Source organism: Chiloscyllium punctatum, chromosome 15 (assembly GCF_047496795.1).
Source record: "Chiloscyllium punctatum isolate Juve2018m chromosome 15, sChiPun1.3, whole genome shotgun sequence".
NCBI lineage: Eukaryota > Metazoa > Chordata > Chondrichthyes > Orectolobiformes > Hemiscylliidae > Chiloscyllium > Chiloscyllium punctatum.
Genome location: NC_092753.1, coordinates 57,233,115 through 57,254,219, shown reverse-complemented (window position 1 = coordinate 57,254,219; position 21,105 = coordinate 57,233,115). Strand labels below are relative to the sequence as shown.

The following is a 21,105-nucleotide window of genomic DNA, read 5'->3' as shown; positions in this document are numbered from 1 at the left end:
GTAGAGAGGATGTTTCCTCTGGCTGGTGAAACTAGGACAAGAGGACATAGATTCAAGATTAGAGGGAGTAGATTTAGGACTGAATTGAGAAGGAATTTATTCACCCAGAGGGTTGTAAAGCTATGGAATTCCTTGCCCAGTGAAGTAGTTGACCCTACTTCAGTAAACATTTTAAAGCTAAGATAGATTTTTTTTTTGAACAATAAAGGAATTAAGGGATACGGTTAGAGCATGGGTAAGTGGACCTAAGTCCACAAAAAGATCAGCCATGATCTTACTGAATGGTGGAGCAGGCTTGAAGGGCCAGACAGCCTACTCCTGCTTCTAGTTCTTATGTATATTACCATGTACTACACAAATGTACCTCCCAGATCAGCAGTAGGTGGCAGGATCTGTGGAGCAATTTCACAAGTGGAAACGGAATGCTAAAATTTGAATACTGTAAATTCAAACTGAGAAAGTGGTTTATTCAATTCTAAACCTCTGGAATCAATCCATGCTGGTGGTCTTGCGTCACTGGTGCTGTGATGCCTGGATTTATTACATTAAATATACATCATAATACTAAAATTCACATTAGAACTATTCTGTACTACTTTTTGTCTTTGCTTCATTAGACAGCGAACCAACAGATCTATAATAAAAATGTGTACATTAGGTATGAATGTAACTTCCAGAGTAAAGATGTTTATGGATAAACACATATCAAGATGCCTTGATCCAAACCATTCTGTTATTGCGCAAACTGCAAATTAATTACTTTGCCTACATTTTCAATATTGAAATTCATATAAGAATATGAAGTTGCTGTAACAGGATATTAGTCACCTTTTGAAAATCATCAGAAAAACATTAGGGATGGTGCAATCAGGTTGAAGTCAATTTTTGATGGTATGAAAGTCATAATTACTGTCAAAAAACTTGATGTGCTGAAAACTATCTTACAAGAGAGGTGTCTCATTTCTCAAGAACTTAAGTTATGGAGATGTGATTTTTCTTAAACCACTGTCACTGATCTCTCTTCACTAGCATCACCCATCAGTATAGGACCAATATCATAGTTGGCTGCCACCACTGAGCTAACTTGCTCTTAAAGAGAAGATGCATTGTGGTAAAGGCAGAATGCTGGTACCACAATCCTCTCTTCGTCAATTGCAACAAATGCTTTCTTTTTACTTTATTAGCATGTAGCTATCACACTTCAATTAAACTGTAATTTAAGGAGTTCAAATGAGGGAGACAAAATACAATACTGAATACAAGAATTACAGATGCTGGAGATCAGAAACAGAAAACAGAAGTTGATGGTGAAATTCAGCAACATATGTAGGAAGAAAGCATTCTTCACCAGACTCAAATGTTAACTCTGCATTCCTCACATAGATGCTGCCAGACTTGCTGCGTTTCACCAGCAATTTTTGTTTTTGGGTTAAAATGCAAGGTTTTCTTGAGTGAAAGGAAGAGGAATTTTATTACCTACTGCTCTGAAACAAAATGCAATATTAAGTAGACACAAACACAAGTAATTGTAATTTAAAATTACTTTGTGTTTGTGTCTATTTAATGTTGCATTTTGTTTGAGAGCAGTAGGTAATAAAATTCCTCTCCCTTTCCCTCAAGGTAAACACTTCAGGTGATACCAAGAAATGGTTGGAGATACTGGATACTGCAAAGGCTGCAGGCCCTGACAACATCCTGGCAATAGTACTGAAGACTTGTGCTCCAGAACTTCCCACTCCCCTAGCCAAGCTGATGCAGTATAATTACAACACTGGAATCTACCCTAGAATGTGGAAAATTGCCCAAGTATGTCCTGTATATAAAAAGCAGGGCAAATCCAACCTGGTCAATTACCAACTCATCAGTTTACACTTGATCATCAGTAAAGTGACAGAAGATGTCATCAACAGTGCTATCAAACAGCACCTGCTCAGCAATAACCTACTCAGTCACACCTAGTTTGGGTTCTGCCAGGGCCGCTCAACTCCTGACCTCATTATATCCTTGGTTCACACATGGACAAAAGAGAGAAATTCCAGAGGCGAGGTGAGAGTGACAGCCTTGATATCAAGGTGACATTCGACTAAGTATGGCATCAAGTAGCACTGGCAAAAATAGAATTATTAGGAATCTGGGGGCAAATTCTCCGGTGGTTAGAGTCGTACCTGACACAGAGGAAAATGGTCATGGTTGTTGGACGTCAGTCAACTCAACTGCAGCACATCTCTGCAGAAGTTCCTCACAGTCATGTCCTAGCCCAACCATCTTCAGTTGCTTCATCAATGACCTTTCTTCCATCATAAGGTCAGAAGTGGGAATGTTTGGCGATGATTGCACTCAATGTACCATTAGCGACTCCTCAGATATTGAAGCAGTCCATGTCCAAATGCAACAAGATCTGGACAATATCCAGGCTTGAGCTGACAAGTAGCAAATAACATTCGCGTGACACAAATGCCAGGCTATGACCATCATCAACAAGAGACGATCTAACCACTGCCCCTTAACATTCAACAGTGTTACCATCACTGAATTCCCTACTACCAACATCCTGGAGGTTATCATTGACCAGAAATTCAAATGGATTCGGCACATGAACACAGTAGCTGCAAGAGCAGGTCAGAGGCTAGGAATGCTATGGCGAGTAACACACCTCCTGATGTATAAACATAATGAGTGAGCGCCTGATTTCATCCTGTAAAATTCTATGGGTGGAATCTTTAAAGGGGCCTGAGTGACATGGGCTACAGCCAGATATGTGGTAGCATCAGGTGAGATGTGTAATGAGGCTCATCCAAACTGACATGACAAGGTTTATGCTTGGCAGGAGGTGAGATGCCAATTGGCAACCATTAGTGATTTTAAACAACTTGCTAATGTCACAGTCCATTTTGTACATATCTTTTTAAACACCTTTCAAATCTATTGCAATCTGTTCTTCTTTTAGCTAGCTTTAAGTCATTGTTTATATTCTCTCTCTTTTTCTGGTTTGCCCCTCACCTTTTGCAGCATGATACACTTTTTTTCAATTCGATTTTATCTTTTACTACCTTAGTTAGCCACGAATGGTGCATCCTTCCTTTGGATTCTTTCCTACTCACTGAAGTGAACCTTTTCTGAACCTTCAATGTGCGCCACTATATTTCAACCGACCTATCCTATAACTTAATTTCACAGTTCCCTTTAGCCAGCTCTGTTTTTATACCCTCCTAATTGTATTTAAATGCTAATATCAGCTTCACCCTTCTTTCCCTCAAACTGAATAATATATTCAAACATATCATGATCTCTGCTCCTCGTGGCATCTTCACAATAAGGTAGTTAACTCATCTCATCTCACTTAACATTACCAGATCTAATAAAATCTAGTGGACACTAGAAAATGCTGATGTAAGAAACTGTCCCAAAAACACCAGGTGAAGTCATCATCTAGGCTATCATTGTTAATCTGATTAGTTCAATCTATATGTAATTAAAATCCACCATGATTAATGCCATATCCTTCTTACAAGCCCACTTTTTTTCAGTATACTCTTCGTACAATGTGATAATTACATAGCTCTTCCACAAGAAACTTCTTACATTTACTGTTTTTCATCTCCAGCAAAACTGATTCTATATACTGATTTACAGAATTAAGATCTAATGTCCTCATTAATTAGCAGAGCTACCCTTCCACTTTTGTAGTTCCCTATCCTTCCTAAATGTAATGTATCCTTGGATGTTCAGGCTATAGTCATTCTGCACTTCTGTCTGTCTAATGGCTCGCAGAACACAAATTAATTCAAATTGCACTGTAAATTAATCTTTTTTATTACAAATGTTGCAGACATTCATATATAGAGAGTCTAGTTTTGTCTTTTTACAACTTTTGTAATCTTTAGCCCAGTGCACTTTTAGATTTGTGTACTTTGTCCCTGCCTGTCACAGTCTGATAACCCTTTAACTTTTTGCAGCCTGCCTTCTGTTTGGTTCTCTGCTCAACTTATCACATCTTCCCAAACTTAATTTCTCACCCCACACTATGTAACTTAAGGCTCTCTCTGAAACCAGGGTTTTATGACTCACCAGAATATTGGTTCCAGCACAGTTCAGATGAATATTATCCAAATGGTAGAGTTCTCAGTCTCCCAAGTACAGATACCTGTCCCTCATAAACCATTTAAATGCTAATATCAGCTTCACCCATCTTTCCCTCAAACTGAATAATATATTCAAACATATCATGATCTCTGCTCCTGGTGGCATCTTCACAATAAGGTAGTTAACTCATCTCATCTCACTTAACATTACCAGATCTAATAAAATCTAGTGGGCACTAGAAAATGCTGATGTAAGAAACTGTCCCAAAAACACCAGTTGAAGTCATCATCTAGGCTATCATTGTTAATCTGATTAGTTCAATCTATATGTAATTGTTCCCACAGAGATCTTTGAGCCATGCATTTAACAATCTGTTCTTACCTACACTAATTTGCTTGTGATTCAGGTAGTAATCCTAAGATTCTTGGCTTTGAAGTTTTGCTTTTAAATTTAGCCCGAAGCCATCATGCTTCCTTAGCCATCATGCTTCCTACAACACAGGATTTGTAGAACGAGGCCAGATCTTCACTACAGAGGCTTGATACACTATGACTGGAGCAAAATGAGAACCTATTACTACTAGTAGTAAGCCACTATGAATCCATCAACAGAAACTTCCAAGCTCCCATCTTCCTTTTTATAAACTTGAGAGAAAACCTGTCTGGGGTGGCACGGTGCCTCAGTGGTTAGCACTGCTGCCTCACAGCGCTAGGGACCCAGGTTCAAATCCAGCCTCTGGTGACTATCTGTATGGAGTTTGCATATTCTACCTGTGTGGGTTTCCTCGGGGTCCTCCAGTTTCCTCCCACTCCGAAGACCTACAGGTCAGGTGAATTGGCCATGCTAAATTATCCATAGTGTTAGGTACATTAATTAGAGGGAAATGGTTCTGGGTGGGTTACTCTTCGGAGGGTCGGTGTGGACGTGTTGGGCCAAAGGGCCTGTTTCCAAACTGTAGGGAATCCAATCTAATCTTATTTGTTTTTAGGAGTCTTAGCACTTGATGCCTGTTCTCTTTAAACATATCCACTTGTGGACTGCTAGAGGTGGAAAACAGGGGAAACATCCTACAGTCTCTCTCCAATTAATTATACAGTAGTGTAGGATCTGCTTTAAAAATAAAGGCTAGGTATTTTAATATGTTCTGCTTGGATGTACTGGGGATGTGGTGGTATTGGCGTGGGATGGGGGTGGGCTGTGATGTTGGTTCAGGTTACATAAGTTGACTACATAACTGGAGTGTATTGGAGAATCAATCCCATGGCATGTGTTCACTCCCCATATGGCTGTGGTTGTTCATATAGGCCATGTCTCCTCACCATACCTCCGTGTTTATGGAGTGAACCCAAGCTATACATAACCATAACTCTAATCAAGAGCGATGCTGGTGTTCCTTTGTGGATCGTGACTCCTCCCCCATGTGAGTGCTCAAAACTCATCAGTTTATTGCTTTGCAGTGATTCTCAATTTTGTATGTGTTTTCACAACTGATTAATAGTATTTTGTAAATGTCATTATTTCATTGAACATTTTGTCCCAAATGTATGTAAATTTATTTTTCAAGGTCACCAGTATATAGGTACAGAAAAAACGAAGTTGGGGGGTTGAACAAAACAGAAGATTTTAGAAATGTTTATCAGTTTTTGCACTGATTCTTCAGTTTAGTTTTTTTTGTTGCTTATTTTCTCTAAGTAGTTAATACTACAATATCACTAACTTCATCTGTGTGAACTGAAATCACCCTGTTCTTGCCTGGGGTTTCAGGTACTCTCAATTTGGAAATAGTTATTACTAGTTACTATTGCAGATGATACGAAGATTGGTGGAGTTGTGGATAGTGAGGAGGGCTGTTGTCGGCTGCAAAGAGACTTAGATATGATGCAGAGCTGGGCTGAGGAGTGGCAGATGGAGTTCAACCCTGTCAAGTGTGAGGTTGTCCATTTTGGAAGGACAAATAAAAATGCGAAATACAGGGTTAACGGTAGGGTTTTTAGTAAGGTGGAGGAGCAGAGGGATCTTGGGGTCTATGTTCATAGATCTTTGAAAGTTGCCACTCAGGTGGATAGAGCTTATAAGAAGGCCTATGGTGTATTAGCGTTCATTATCAGAGGGATTGAATTCATGAGTCGTGAAGTGATGTTGCAGCTGTACTGGACCTTGGTTAGGCCACAGTTGGAGTACTGTGTGCAGTTCTGGTCACCTCACTTTGGAAAGATGTGGAAGTTTTGGAGAGGGTGCAGAGAAGATTTACCAGGATGTTGCCTGGAATGGAAAATAGGTCGTATGAGGATAGGTTGAGAGTGCTAGGCCTTTTCTCATTGGAAAATGGCGAAGGATGAGGGATGACTTGATAGAGGTTTTTAAGATGATCAGAGGAATAGATAGAGTAGACAGTCAGAAACTGTTTCCCCGAGTACAACAGAGTGTTACAAGGGGACATAAATTTAAGGTGAAGGGTGGAAGGTATAGGGGGGATGATAGGGGTAGGTTCTTTACCCAGAGAGTGGTGGGGGCATGGAATGCGCTGCCTGTGGGAGTGGCAGAGTCAGAATCATTGGTGACCTTTAAGCGGCAATTGGATAGGTACATGGATGGGTGCTTAAGCTAGGACAAATGTTCGGCACAACATCGTGGGCCGAAGGGCCTGTTCTCTGCTGTATTGTTCTATGTTCTATGTTCTAGTCTGATTTTAAGCCTAAAAATGACTGATCTTCAATTGGAAATTGTTTAAATTGACAATTGTTCAATTTTCCATCTAACATTTGCAACTATCTGTGAAGTAATTTGGCTGTAATATGGACGGGATTGTCACAATCTTTTCATTCATTCACTCCCGAGTTTGTTTGTTTGTTTGTTCTTTCATGAGATTTTTTTCCAAAAGACAGATTATTGGCTCATTGTCTTCCGATGTTTCGTATGATCTGTTTTCTGTGCCGTTTGTAATTATAGTGACTTGCTATTGGTTTGCATTCAGAGGGACAGGATAAAGAAGTAATTTCTAAGTTTGACTCAGCTGGAACAGGAATTAAACCCGCACTGCTGGTGTTACTTCAAACCACCTGCATCTGTCTAACTGTGTTAATCAACCCTGTAATCTCTGTTTACCTAATCCCAATACCTGTACTTTTTGTGTTTCTTTTACAGGGTATGGTAAATGAACTAATTTCAGGCCCTTGTCTTGCACTTGAATTCCAAGGAAATGACATTCAGAAAGTGTTTAGAGAATGCTGTGGACCATCAGATCCTGTAAGTCAAAAGTTATTGAATAGATTGCTGAACTTTACTATACCATAGCAAGTTTATAATATATTTTTGCCATATCATTCAATGTCATGTTTTTTAGCCTCACTATCTTGTATTTTGCATTTTTGAGGTTTACATTTCAAATGTCTGATCTTAAACAGTCATCCAGTGAGTATTCGTTTCCATATTGAAAAGCATTCATTTTATAATCATGATTGATGGTACGATCATATTCACTTTAAAATGAAAGGTAAGGCCTTGCATTTAAATTGGTATTCTTCAATCAAGCTTCAGTCCACTACAAACCCATCTGCCATGATTTTCCTTTTGCAACTGAAGAGGTCAGATTTATAAAAGTACCATACCAGTAAAGGTCAGGAGATAATAGAGTTACTTGCTGAATTGTGCCTAAAGATCATTTTAATTGGATTGTGTTTTGTATAATCTGCTTGGAGCAAGCAGATAGCGAAGGCAATTTTATGGCTTAAAAGGCTTTGATACAATGAGACTGCTATAATTTACCAATCTCACCTTTCTGAATAAGCTGTACAAAAAAAACTTACTCAGGGAACAGGGAGAGGTTAAATTGGCAGTGAGGTCACCTGTGACACTTATGTATCTCCTGGTGGCTCAGTCATTCATCAGGAAGAATGTGTAAATGTAAACTGTGAATTTAAAAGGAGCAAAGATGAACTGTTTGCCTTCTTTAAATGCAAGATAAGCAGTGTGGTAACTCAACATGTTGGAACATCTTTGTAAGACTGATTCCGCATATACAATGTTATTTAATGCAGGCATGGAGGGTCTTGACCATCAAAGAGACCTCCGCACCACCTCCTTTTGGTAAGCACATAAGCTAAAATGTAACAGGGCTTTAGATGCATCAAGTAATGCAGCAATGGAAATCCTGTACCCCAAAAGCAACCAGCCTATCAGTGGCTGGCAGTTATATATTGCAGGCAGGATCAGTAGGAACAATAACTGCTACCTGCCAGAGGCCCAACATCATCAATGAATTCCAGGGCAAAGATAAGTGAGGACAGGATATAAGGCCAGGAGTTGTTAGCAGCAGGCCCCCCTCCTTTCCCTAATTCCTCCTATCTTCCTGTTGCTGGGTCTTCGATCAGAGCATGAGTGCCTTTGTGCAAGGGACAACTACTCTGCACCGAGTCTGTTTTTAGATTTCTATAAGACCCCCACCTGCCATTAGTTGAATATCAGCAGTGATGGGTGAAGGCCTAAATACAATTGACAAAGGTCAGGAGAATATCCTTGAGCTGTCCTGCTTTATACTCATTTGGAGAAAAGTTGGAACAGTGGTGTGGTTCTGCTTTTTAATCTCCTACCTGCTGAAATCTTACCTTCAAGTGGAAAATTGTTTTGGAGCATGGAATTAAATTTGCCCATAATGTGGTGATTGGAGCTGTGCCACCTTGACACAGTGCAGAAAAAAGGTACGTTGCACCAGCTAAATATGGAGTGACACATGTTCTCAGAGATGAAAGTGAGATGTAACAGTGGGAATTGGGGCTTTGTAAAAGTTCATCGCTAGCACCTAAGCCTATGATCTCCACTGAAAAGATTGGAGGATGTCCTTCTTTTCCCTTCACGGGATTATGTGTAGTCTGTAGCCATACTATACCATCTTCAATGGTGCCACAGTTTTAATTCCATTGTTATTTCTTCCTTCTCCTATTCTGCCTGAAATATAAAGCCTTGCATGTGAATACCCCTATAAACCCTGATGTAATGGCTCCATAATACAGTGTGAGAAGCAAAAAACTTTCCCTGTTTGAAATCCTTGATAGGCATATAACAGAATCCTTTGTTAAGTATACAGTGCTTAAAGATATATTATTTTTACCAAAAATTGTATTTCAGTATTTGTGGATATTCAAAGTTTGTCAACCACTTCCTGATTTCCAAATTATGCAGGTAACATACTATTTCCTATGGCTTAATTTCTGACTGATGCAATTCTAGGGTAAATGGCAGAATTTCTGAAACAGTATCTTTGTGTCTCACTTTCAATCCATGTCATGCATGCATAATTAGGCAGCACATTTTAGAATGGTATTAAAACTCAAATAGGATGGGTACACTGGAAATCAAGTTGTACTACTCCACAAGCTGCACCAAAAATGTAAATATTTTATTTGATCAAAATTTTGGAGATTTTTTTTTATATTATTATCCAGGATAAAAGAAATATTCTCTAGAATTCTATAATAAATTTAAAAATAACTTGTTTATTGGAAACAAACATACTCTTACAGTATCTGATAAATCTGTCTAGCAACTAATCCACAATGTGGAATTAAACTACATCCCTTAAACCCAAACACTCATGCTTACATGACAGACAAGACAATTCAGCCCTGCAGAAATTAGACATCTTGCACTTCAACCTCTGAGATTAAAATATTGACAGCCATAGAATTAATGAGGTTATCAAATCTGACTTTAGATGAGAGTCAGGAAGTAATCCTGATATTTGACCTAATTGAGTTTCAACAATATTTCAATAAAGAAAGAGATATCCTGGTAGCTGGTTCTGCTTTAGTATTTTCTTCTCATTTTGGTTAGGAGAGACAGAGAGAAATTGAGGACTGCAGATGCTGGAGATCAGAGTCAAGAGTGTGTTGTTGGGAAAGCAGGTCAGGCAGCATCTGAGGAGCAGGCGAATCAATGCTTTGAGCATAAGCCCTTCATTAGGATTTTCATCAGGTTTCCTGATGAAGGGCTTATGCCCAAAATGTTGATTAGCCTGCTCCTTGTATGCTGCCTGACCTGCTGTGCTTTCCCAGCAACACACTCAATAGGAGAGACAGAGTCTGGCTTTCTCCTGCAAGCTTCTTGAGGTCTTTTCTTACACTAACACACATAGTTATACTTGAAAATTAACACGTTCAGTCCAGTGGCGTTTAGGCAAACTTCAGGACAGATGCTCTTTCAAACTAGTTTGTCCAGATATTAAAGTCATATAACCTCTTATCGCTCTGAAAGGCTTTGCTTGCCTTCTCTGCATAAAAGGTCATTTGACCTTTTTTTTAAACTAAGTGAAGCACAGCGCACTTTAATATTTTTGACTTTTCAGTTTCAAGAAGACCCTCCTCAGTCTGGAAACTATATCTTAGGTATGTGGTATGCTATCACTACTATCAATATATTACTTGTGCTGCTTTCAAATAGGAATTTACTTTAAAAGGATTAATTGTTGAACAGCAAACTTGAAGAAATAGAAATCAAGGAAGGCAGTCAGAAAAAAATAGTGGTTGCTATATATTCATTCTTTCTTGTGACCCAATTGCCTATATGTTTGTGATATTTGACGCATTTTCCTCTGGTTAGGAAATCACATGTAGCTGTGACTCCTGTTGCAACCTGCTGACCACAGATGTAATGAGTTTCTTGAGTTGAGAAATGGACAACTTCATTGTTGAGGAAAATCCAACACTTTGTCTCATTTCATTTGTTATTTGAGTCACATAGCAATTTTGCCATGAGGGTTAGCATAAAGCTTTACTTATTTGCTCCATTTCCAAAGGAAATAATGGCCATCAAGCAAATATGAATAGGAAAATCAGGTGAATGGGTCACAATTCATATTCCTTTTATCGTTGTTTTCTAAACCACCAGTACTTTTTATAGTAATATATTTGGATGAGCAGTAATCCAAATATCCAAATATGATGAGTACTTGCTTACAATATAGTTTCGTAGTATTTTAATGAAAATGTGTGTAATAGATAATGAACAAGCAATTATTTAAATTAAACCAGCACTATTCCTTGAAAAACTTTGTTTTTGATATTTATTACCCATTATTCACACATAGTATGATGTTATTATCTAGCATGTTTGCCGCATAATATTTTGTGTTTTAAGTATTCAATTGCATTTGACCTGTGTACACGGAAATACTTGAAATGAATAAGAATGACAAAAAATTGATGCTTTTTTGCACTAAACACACTGTGTTAATATTGAGAACTGTGGCTTAAGCTATGTGAAGAGAAAAAGACTGGTGAAGATTAATATAGGCGCCTTGCAGTTACATTCAGGTGAATTCATAATGGACAGCAAAGAAGTGGCAGGTCAGTTGAACAAACACTTTGGATCTGTCTTCATTAAGGAGGACACAAACAACTTTGTGGAAATGCTAGGGGACAGAGGATCAAACATGAAGGAGGAAATAAAGGAACTCCTTATTATTGGGGAAATTGGTGGGATTAAAACCTAATAAACGTTCCCGGGACCTGATGCTTCGTGTTCCAGAGTACTTAAGGAAGTGGCACTAGAAATAGTGGCTGCATTTTGGTGATCATTTTTCAGGATTCTCTAGATTCTGGAGGGGTTCCAATGGACTGGAGGGTAGCTAATCTGACCCCACTTGGTGAAAAAGGAGGGAGAGAGAAAATGGGGAGTTTAGGCCAATTAGCCTGACATCGGTTGTGGGGAAAATGCGGGAGTCAAGATTAGAGTGGTGCTGGAAAAGCACAGCAGGTCAGCATCCGAGGAGCAGGAAAATCGCAATTCTTGATGAAGGGTTCCTGCCTGAAATGTTGATTTTCCTGCTCCTCGGATGTTGCCTGACCTGCTGTGCTTTTCCAGCACCACTCTGATCTTGACTCTAATCTCCAGCATCTGCAGTCCTTACTTTCACCTGGGAAAATGCAGGAGTCAGTTATTAAGGATGTAATAACTGAGCATTTGGAAAGCAGTGACAGAATCAGGCCTAGTCAGCATGGATTCACTAAAAGGAAATCATGATTGACAAATCTTCTGGAATGTTTTGAGGATGGGACCAGTGGAGTGGTTCAGGGTGAATCAGTAGGTGTTGTGTATCTGGACTTCCAAAAGGTTCCATACAAGAGATTAGCAAGGGATATAGTATTGGAGTAATCTTTTGACATGACTGGAGAACTGTTTGGTAGACAGGAAGCAGAAAGTTGGAATAAACAGGTCCTTTTCACAGTGGCAGGCAGTGATGAGTGTGGTGCCGCAGGGTTCAGTGTTGGGACCCCAGCTGACTGCAATATCTCCAAATTTGCAGATGTCACTAAGATGAGTGGCAGCTTTGAGGAGGATGTTAAGAAGCTGCAGGATTAAATGGTCAGGCTGGCTGAGTGGGCAGGACTTGACAAATGCAATACAATGTGGGTAAATGTGAGGTTATCCGTTATGGTTGCAAAAACAGGAAGGCAGATTCTTATCTGTATAGTGGCAATTTAGCAAAAGGGTGAGGTGCAACGAGACCAAGGTGTCATGGTGGAACAGTCACTGAAAGTTGGCATGCAGGTGCAGCAGGTGATGAGGAAACCTAATGGCATGCTGGCCTTCATTGCCAGAGAATTTGAATTTTGTGGTAAGGAAATGCTGCTGCATTTATGCTGGGCCTTGGTGAGGCCACACCTTGAGTTTTGTGTGCAGTTTTTGGTCTCCTAGTCTGAGGAAAGCCATTCCTGCTGTTGAGAGAGTGCAGCAAAGTTTCACCAACTGGCTTGTACTTGCTGGAAATTAGAAGAATGGGGAGGAGTGGGAAATGTATAAACCCCTGATGGAACTGGACAGGCCACATGCAGGAAAAATATTCCTGATGCTGGGGAAGTCCAGAACTAGGAGTTACAATCTAAGAATAACAGGTAAGCCATTCAGGACTAAGATGATGAAGAATCTCTTCATTCAGAGAATTATGAACCTGTGGAACTCCCTCCCATAGGAAGCTGTTGGGAGCTAGTTCATAAGATATACTCAAGAGAGAGTTGGATGTGGCTCTTGCATCTAAAGGGGTCAAAGAATATGGAGAGAAAGCAGAATTAGGATACTGAAATTGCACGATCAGGCCTGATCGTATGGAATGGTAGTGCAGGCTCAAAGGGCCGAATGATCAATCCACCTATTTTCTATGTTTCTACGTTTTTAAACCTTGCCCAGACCTCTGCCTCGTTGCCTGCCAAAACAACTTAAATGTTTTGACAATTGTCTCATTAAAAGGCACAAGCCAGCACTTGGAGTCTATACATGCCTGTAGGCATTCAATGAATGTTGGTTGTAAAAGTCAAATATTAACTCAAATGCTTTCTTGTAACATTAAATAATTCTTGTCCTATTTTTTTTAAAAAAGAAAGCTATTATTCTAATTGATCATTTAATCTTCCTTTATTCTAAGGTGTATGTTTCACCTTCAAAAAAGATTAACAGTATGAGGCCATCTACTATGGATAGGTGGGCTTCTCTTGGCTGTAATGAAATGAAAGCCAATTGATTAACCTGGTTTCCAGTTTACACTGGTACCTTTTCATATTTTAGACCAGAAGTAAGTTTGCATTAACGAGCAAATGCTGGTACACTGGCATTGTTGTACTGTCAATTTCAGTAATGATTAAGCCTTATGCTAACCAACTCCTCAGAAGATTCTGACAGTGAAAACTGAAACAATTTTCACAGTCATAACTAAGCTCATCTGAATATACATTCCTGAGCTTTCAACCATTGGTCATGAAAGCTCAAGTGCTGACTTTATGCAAAATTTGTGGTTATTTCCAGGCAGTTTTGATACAGAACCATCCGTCAGATTGGTGTGGCTGATGCCATCAGCTGAAGCCCAAATCTTACTGTTTAAAAAACTGTCATGTTGCTTAATGAATGTGCACCTATTTCACCATGTATTTTAATATTTCTTTTTAATTCATTCAATCCTGCATTAAGTTTATACTTCACAAAAACATTGCCAGTAACTAATGCAGGTCAGAAAGTTTGCAAGTACAAAAAGGCAACGGGAAGGAAATCTAAAACTATGACAAATTTGCACCTATTGTATATTTATTTGAATGACCTCTGAATTTAACAACTGTATTGGCACATTGTTCCAACTGGAACAATTAGCCCTTGTTCTAAATGGACGTTCTATTATCTTAGATTGACAGGATTTGTATTTTCACTGGGATTCTCAAATTGTTCACTTGAACTTTCAGCATCTACAGAATCCAAGGGAAATAAAGTAAACTGTGTTACATAGTTTCTGCAGAATTTCCAGGAATTCTCTGCTGCAGTTAAAATAGACAATTGGGAGAACCCTTGTGGACATTTAAAACACAATAATGTATTTTCGTAATCATCAGATGCTAAAATCTATTCCTCTTTCTTGAAGATTTCAAACCCGCTAAACATCATTGAGGCGCTTAACAATTGCTCTTAAAGTTTTAACATCTATTTCCAGATGGCATAACCTACATTTTCATAATGGTTTCACTCCACAAATGAAGGTTAACTGAGCAAAACCCAACATGATTTTGTAGAGAACTTGACATGCGTGATTAAGTTTTTCGTTGGTGGCTACTCCTGATTTGATTATTTGCATAGATAAATGAGGCCTTAATGGGGATGCATATATAAGTAGGGACCTTAATGAAAGTTTGCTGTTTTTCCTCTATCTACGTGGCTAATTATGAGGTCATCAATGTCAAATCTATAGGGAAATGGGTGTAATCCTGCAACGTGGCCCCAAGTCTTGAGTGACTTTAAAGAATGCAAATTAAGAATTATTTGTTAATGATTTTATTTTTCATTTATTCTTTGTGACAACTGTTGGGCCACTGGCATTTTTGTCTAAACATCATTCCCCTGTACTAGTTTATTGATAGGCAAAGAAAGGTCCACCAAAAGGATGCAAGCCAAATCAACCTTCTTCTAAATCAACCATGTTCATGGAATGAGGTCATTACTAGCAATGCCAGCATTTAGAGTCATAGAGTCATAGAGGTGTACAGCAAGGAAACAGACACTTTGGCCCAACCCGTCCATGCTGATCAGATATCCCAACCAAAGCTAGTCCCATTTGCTAGCACTTGGCCCATCTCCCCCTAAACCCTTCCTATTCATATACCCATTCAGATGCCTTTTAAATGCTGTAATTGCACCAGCCTCCACCACTTCCTCTGGCAGCTCATTCCACAAACGCACCACTCTCTTTGTGAAAAAGTTGCACTTTAGATCTCTTTTATATATTTCCCCTTTCACCCTAAACTTATGTCCTCTAGTTCTAGACTTCCCTACCCCAGGGAAAAGACGTTGTCTATTCATCTTATCCATGCCCCTCATGATTTTATAAAGCTCTATATGGTCACCCCTCAGCCTCCGATGCTCCAGGGAGAACAGCTCCAGCCTATTCAGCCTCTCCCTATAGCTCAAATCCTCCAACCCTGGCAATATCCTGTAAATCTTTTCTGAACCCTTTCAAGTTTCACAACATCCTTCCGATTCTTCCTTACACCAGAATTTCACACAATGTTCCAAACGTGGCCTAACCAATGTCCTGTACAGCCACAACATGACCTCCCACCTCCTATACTCAATGCTCTGACCAATAAAAGAAAGCATACCAATCACCTTTTTCACTATATTTTTCCATCCCTACTTTCTTTGACAAGATGATGTTGTCATTTTTTGAAGTGCTGCCAACCATGAATATACTCCCATAATATTGCTAATGAAGGAATTATTAGGTTTTGACCCAATGATAGTGAAGGAATGGTAATATATTTCCAAGTCAGGATCTTGTATGACTTGGGGGGGGGGGAAACTTGCAAGTTATGGTGTTCTCACCTGCCAGCTACCTTTGTTTATCTAGGCAGTAGAGGTTGCAGGTTTGGAAAACAATATTGAAGGAGGTTGTTGCAGTTTTGCACAATGCTGTTACTGTCCACCTGGATTTAAGGTGGCTGACTTGGTTCTGATCAAGCTTTGTCTGATCAAGCAAGAATCCAGGCAAGTGGGGAGTATTACATTTCATTGATTTATGGCAAAATGATGGAAGGATTTGAAAGAATCAGATAGTCCATTACAAATAGCAGAACATTTAACCTCTGCCTCACTTCTGTAGTCAGAGTATTTATATGGTTGGTCTGGTTAAGTTTGTGGTAAATAGTGATACTAAAGGGACCAAAAACTGGCAAAATCCCAGGACTTGTGGACCTTCATCCAACATTTCTTTAAAAAGTAACTACAGAGATGGTAGGAAGAACCAGTAGGTGGGCTGGTAAGAAATTTTTTTATTTAAAGACATTTAAGTTGAACATCAACATTTATAAGCAGACTTTGGGTGGTGTGTGAGGCACAAAGGAAGTTAACTTGCAGATATAAACAGTTTAAAAGTTAAATGGCATGTTGGTCTTTATGACAAGAGATTGAATGATTAAGGAAGTTTTGCTGAAAAACACACATTTTGTCAAAGTTTTTCATCATGCACTCATCAGAACATTCAGTGCTGGTTTGATGCCAAATGTCTAGGCCATATGTCCAAAAATGGTGGATCATATAAGGCAGCATATCCCATTGGCAGTTTGCAGCAAGCAAGGTACTGACTAATTTATGCTTGCAAACTTACAGTATAATGGCCAATATTTGATGTGATTCTGTAATGGCACAACATTTTCTGAATAATCCTGAGTATGCAATGAATTATGCTGGCAACCAATTTAGTACTGTTGGTTGAGTTTACATATTTGCATGTACTAGAAGCTACATATATTAATGCACAGCGCCCTGTTCTTACCTGTCAGAAAGAGTGTATGCATACATGGTATCTGTTTCAGATTAACAAACTAGGTGATAGCCATTTGATTCATAATCCTGAATGTGTGAAGAATTGGTTCATTACTCAGAGTCAGCCCTGTCTTCTGCACTTGCATGATGGCCATTATTCAGGGTGGCATCATCCTTTTCTTTTCGTTTAATCAATTGTCACTATTCTTAAATAGCAGGAGCAAGATGTCACAGCTTTCAACTGATCTATTGGATATGGGAATGCTTAGGAATCCAGGGAGTTGAGAAGGGGATCTTGTGGGAATTGCTTTGGGACGTGGTGCTTGTTGTGTGAGTAGAATGCTTCTTCTACTGTTTAACATGTGTAACGTTGACATAGGTATAGTTGCAGGTTAATTGCAATACTAAAATGTTTTACCCACTCCAGAGAGCATCACAGTGCTGAATGAAAAATGAAAGCCAGTGTCTGCCTCTTCTAAAACATCACCATCCTCCTCCAAAAAATCCTTTTCAATCATAGAGTTAGAGATGTACAGAATGGAAACAGACCCTCTGGGTCCAAATTGTCAATGCCAACTAGATGTCCTAAATTAATCTCGTTCCATTTGCCAGTATTTAGCCTATATCTCTCTTAAACCCATCCAGATCCACTACATCCTCTGGCAGCTCATTCCATACATGCACCACCCTGTGTGAAAAAATTGCACCTTAGGTCCCTTTTAAATCTTTCCCCCCTCATCTTAAACTTAAGCCCTCTAGTTTTGGACTGCTCCATCCTCAGGAAAAGACCTTGGTTATTCACCCTAACCATGCCTCTCATGATTTTATAAACTGCTATGTAGTCACCCCTCCAACACTCCAGGGAAAATAACCCCAGCCTAATCAGCCTAATCAGCCTCACCCTGTAAAACTTGTAAATCTTTTCTGAACCATTTCAACTCTGGTGCTCAGTACTCAGCATCAACAACTGCCAATTTCCAGACACCATCTGCTTCATCCTTACCTACAGCATTTGTCATCCACAGACTTCTGCTCCCAAGAACGCTGAGCTGCTTAATGCCGTGATAATGTTTGAAGCGCTGTAACCAGCCCAATGATACACTGTGATACACCCAACACCACTTCAAGGTTACAGCCACTTGATCAGCGAATCATTGCAATTATGAAAAAATATTACCGCCGTGACAAGTTGCATGCCGTCCTGGGTGAAGACAATGCTGACAACGGACTACAGGAAATCATTAAGGCAATCACAGTCAAGGATGCTCTATTCATGGTTGCTGAATCTTGGGACCGCATCAAGCCATCAACAGTTGCAGACCGTTGGTACAATAGTTTGTGTATTGGGAGCTGTGCCAGTGAAACGGACACCCATCCAGAACAAAGCATAACCACTGACATCACCGACAATTGCAGACAGCTGGGGTTAGGAGATTTTGCAGAGACGAGACTGATGCTTGGGTGAACTGTGACACCGAAATTGGAACAGAGACACTCACCGATGATCAAATAGTCAACGTAGTCACAGACTACGTAGGGCAGCACGGTGGCACAGTGGTTAGCATTACTGCCTCACAGCGCCAGAGACCTGGGTTCAATTCCCGCCTCAGGCGACTGACTGTGTGGAGTTTGCACATTCTCCGTGTGTCTGCGTGGGTTTCCTCCGGGTGCTCCGGTTTCCTCCCGCAGTCACAAAGATGTGCAGGCCAGGTGAATTGGCCATGCTAAGTTGCCCGTAGTGTTAGGTAAGGGGTAAATGTAGGGTCGGCGGGTCGGTGTGGACTTGTTGGGCCGAAGGTTTCCACACTGTAATCTAATCTAATCTAGAGGAACAGCAGGAATGTACGAATGGTGTGGATAGCAAGGAAAATCTGATACCGGCACCACCTCCAGTCCTCGTTAATGAAGCTATTGACAGTTTGCGAATTTTCATGGAATGGTACGAAGCACAAAATGAGGTTGATGCTGTTAAATTGATGCATCCTCGTCACATGTTACTGTTCATGAAAAAAAGGAGATAGCACTTCCTCAAGCAACAGCAACGGGATAATTTATTTGGAAATAATAACCAGCCTCCATTGAATGAATTCTTTTTATTGTACAGGTACAGAAAAAGTGATCTGAGTTGTAAAATGTCATGAATTTTTAAGCAATATGCAGTGTTTGTTCAGGTTTTAGTGATCAAATGAAATAAAAATGCTGTAAGCATGCTTTTTAATGCAATTATGGGCAGTGCAGTTTCCTTTGTTTAATGTCAAATCAATTTACCGAATAATCAATTATCCGAATGAAAACCTGCCCGCCTAAGGACTTCGGATAATCGAGGTTCCCTGTAATAATATACTGTTCCAATAAAACACATTAAAATTATATGAACTTAGTTTCAAAACCATACAGCAGCTGATATTTTCGGTGCCTGTCTTCTTTTGGGGTCATTGTCTTTCTTTTTACTGTGAAGATGTTTCATATGACAAAAATACCTTTGATAGAGAGTGTTTAAATCTTTTGGGTCTCTCTCTCCCTCCCTCTCTCTCTCGATGGCAGTTACTCTCTGATTTTCAAAATGCCTGCCTTTTTTTATATCCCCAAAATTGGATTGTCTCATTGGTTCAATGTTGGCAAAACAATAAATTCAAACTCAATTGGGTTTTAGTATCCTGGGGCATAATTTAAACTGGTTAAATTCAAATTGTTGTCAAAATAGCAACCAACTCAGGTATCCATTTCATAGCCAAATGTTATATATTTTCAATTTTCCAGTATGCTCTGGGACTGTTATCTAGTCATATGACACTGGTGCTGGTAAGGTCTCAGTGCAGAACAGCATTCACTCTCTTTTAAAGGTACAGTGCACCTCTTCAAATTCATAACAATGCCTCTAGCCTACCATCACTCCACTCACAGTATTTGTATGATCTTTTAATCTCTCTGCCTACAAATTCTGTGCCTGTGTGATTCTTTTCACTTCACCTGATGAAGGAGCAGCATTCTGAAAGCTTGTGATTTCAAATAAACCTGTTGAACTATAACCTGGTATCGTGTGAGTTCTGACTTTGTCCACCCCAGTCCAACACCGGCAACTTCACCTCATTTTTGAAGGCCTCTCACTTTGCAACCTTACCTATACCTGTGAATAGCCACCCACAATCAACATTTGAAAGTTCTTGCCTAATACTGTCAAGATTTGGCCTTCCTCCTAAATAGAAATTTAACTTTTAGATCAGGTCTATCCTTTTCCATAACTGTAACTTTTCCATAATTTCTATAAGAGACTTGCTTTACATGTTGGTCCTCCACAATCCTGGGTGTCCTTTGAGCAGCAACCATGGAATCCTCTGTGGAACTGTTGAGTATAAGAAGTGGAATTTCAGCCTGGGATCTTAATTGAAACATAAACCTTGCTGCTGGTGACCTTGTCAATGCCTAAAAGGCATTAGGTTCAGCAGGCTTTACCAAAAGTATATTTTGCTGGCTCTCCAGCCAGTACGCAAGAAATCCACCTCTCCCTGCCTCAACAGAATTTTGCACCCTGTGTGGATAAAATAGATTTATGGTTGTTTGCTGTATAATTCACAATTCTGTCATCATTTATACTGCTAGTATCTGATGGGCAACAGGAAATGCACCAAAGGAAAATAGCAAAGAAGAAAAGATGTCACCTTTTGTTTCATAGTTACCAGACTCTGAGATCAGTTCATTGAAGTTCACTTCACCAAACATCCACACTTTGTCCAATTCATTGACAGTCTCCCAATCCTTTTCATAGTCTTTACTGTCACTATATTTTGGTTTATCCTTCCGTGTTTTAAGATGCAGTGGTGATGCTATAGAATACATTTCACTGTATTTTGTAACAAAATACACGTGACAATAAATAAAGCAAATATTCAAGCCTTCTTTCTGTTCAATCTTATAGGTCTTGCCTTCACTTTGTTCTCTTTCTTTAGGTACAATGCCCTGAAAAGGTGTTGATCCATGGTGGTGCTGTCTTTTGCAGATGGCTGACCAAAAATCTTTCCTCTTCATATTGCCTGTGTATCAGAAGAATTTACAGGTTGTTAATCAAGTTATTTGGCCATGCTATGAGGGCATCTATGGTGGCCACAGGTCCTGGAATAGGGCTATAATTTAGAGATTTTGGCTTAGATCAATGGGCACTACCCATTGCACCACAAAATGTCCTTCCTCACTTCAATATGAATATAGTATCATGAAATTCAAACCGAAAGTAAA

The 21,105-nt window shown here is 39.5% G+C and overlaps 1 protein-coding gene across 2 annotated transcripts in view; it reads left to right on the top strand.

Annotated features, from left to right (window-relative positions):
• Positions 1–21,105, top strand: part of nme7 (NME/NM23 family member 7) — a 145,969-nt gene that overhangs the window by 92,934 nt on the left and 31,930 nt on the right. Inside the window, exons 9-10 of one of the 2 annotated variants that reach the window (XM_072585195.1) lie at positions 7,228–7,329; positions 17,898–18,477. In XM_072585195.1, coding sequence (XP_072441296.1) covers positions 7,228–7,329; positions 17,898–17,957 — 162 coding nt within the window. In that variant the 3' untranslated portion in view covers positions 17,958–18,477. Of the gene's footprint in view, positions 1–7,227; positions 7,330–17,897; positions 18,478–21,105 lie in introns of those variants that run through there. The other variant, XM_072585193.1, reaches the window with a different exon arrangement.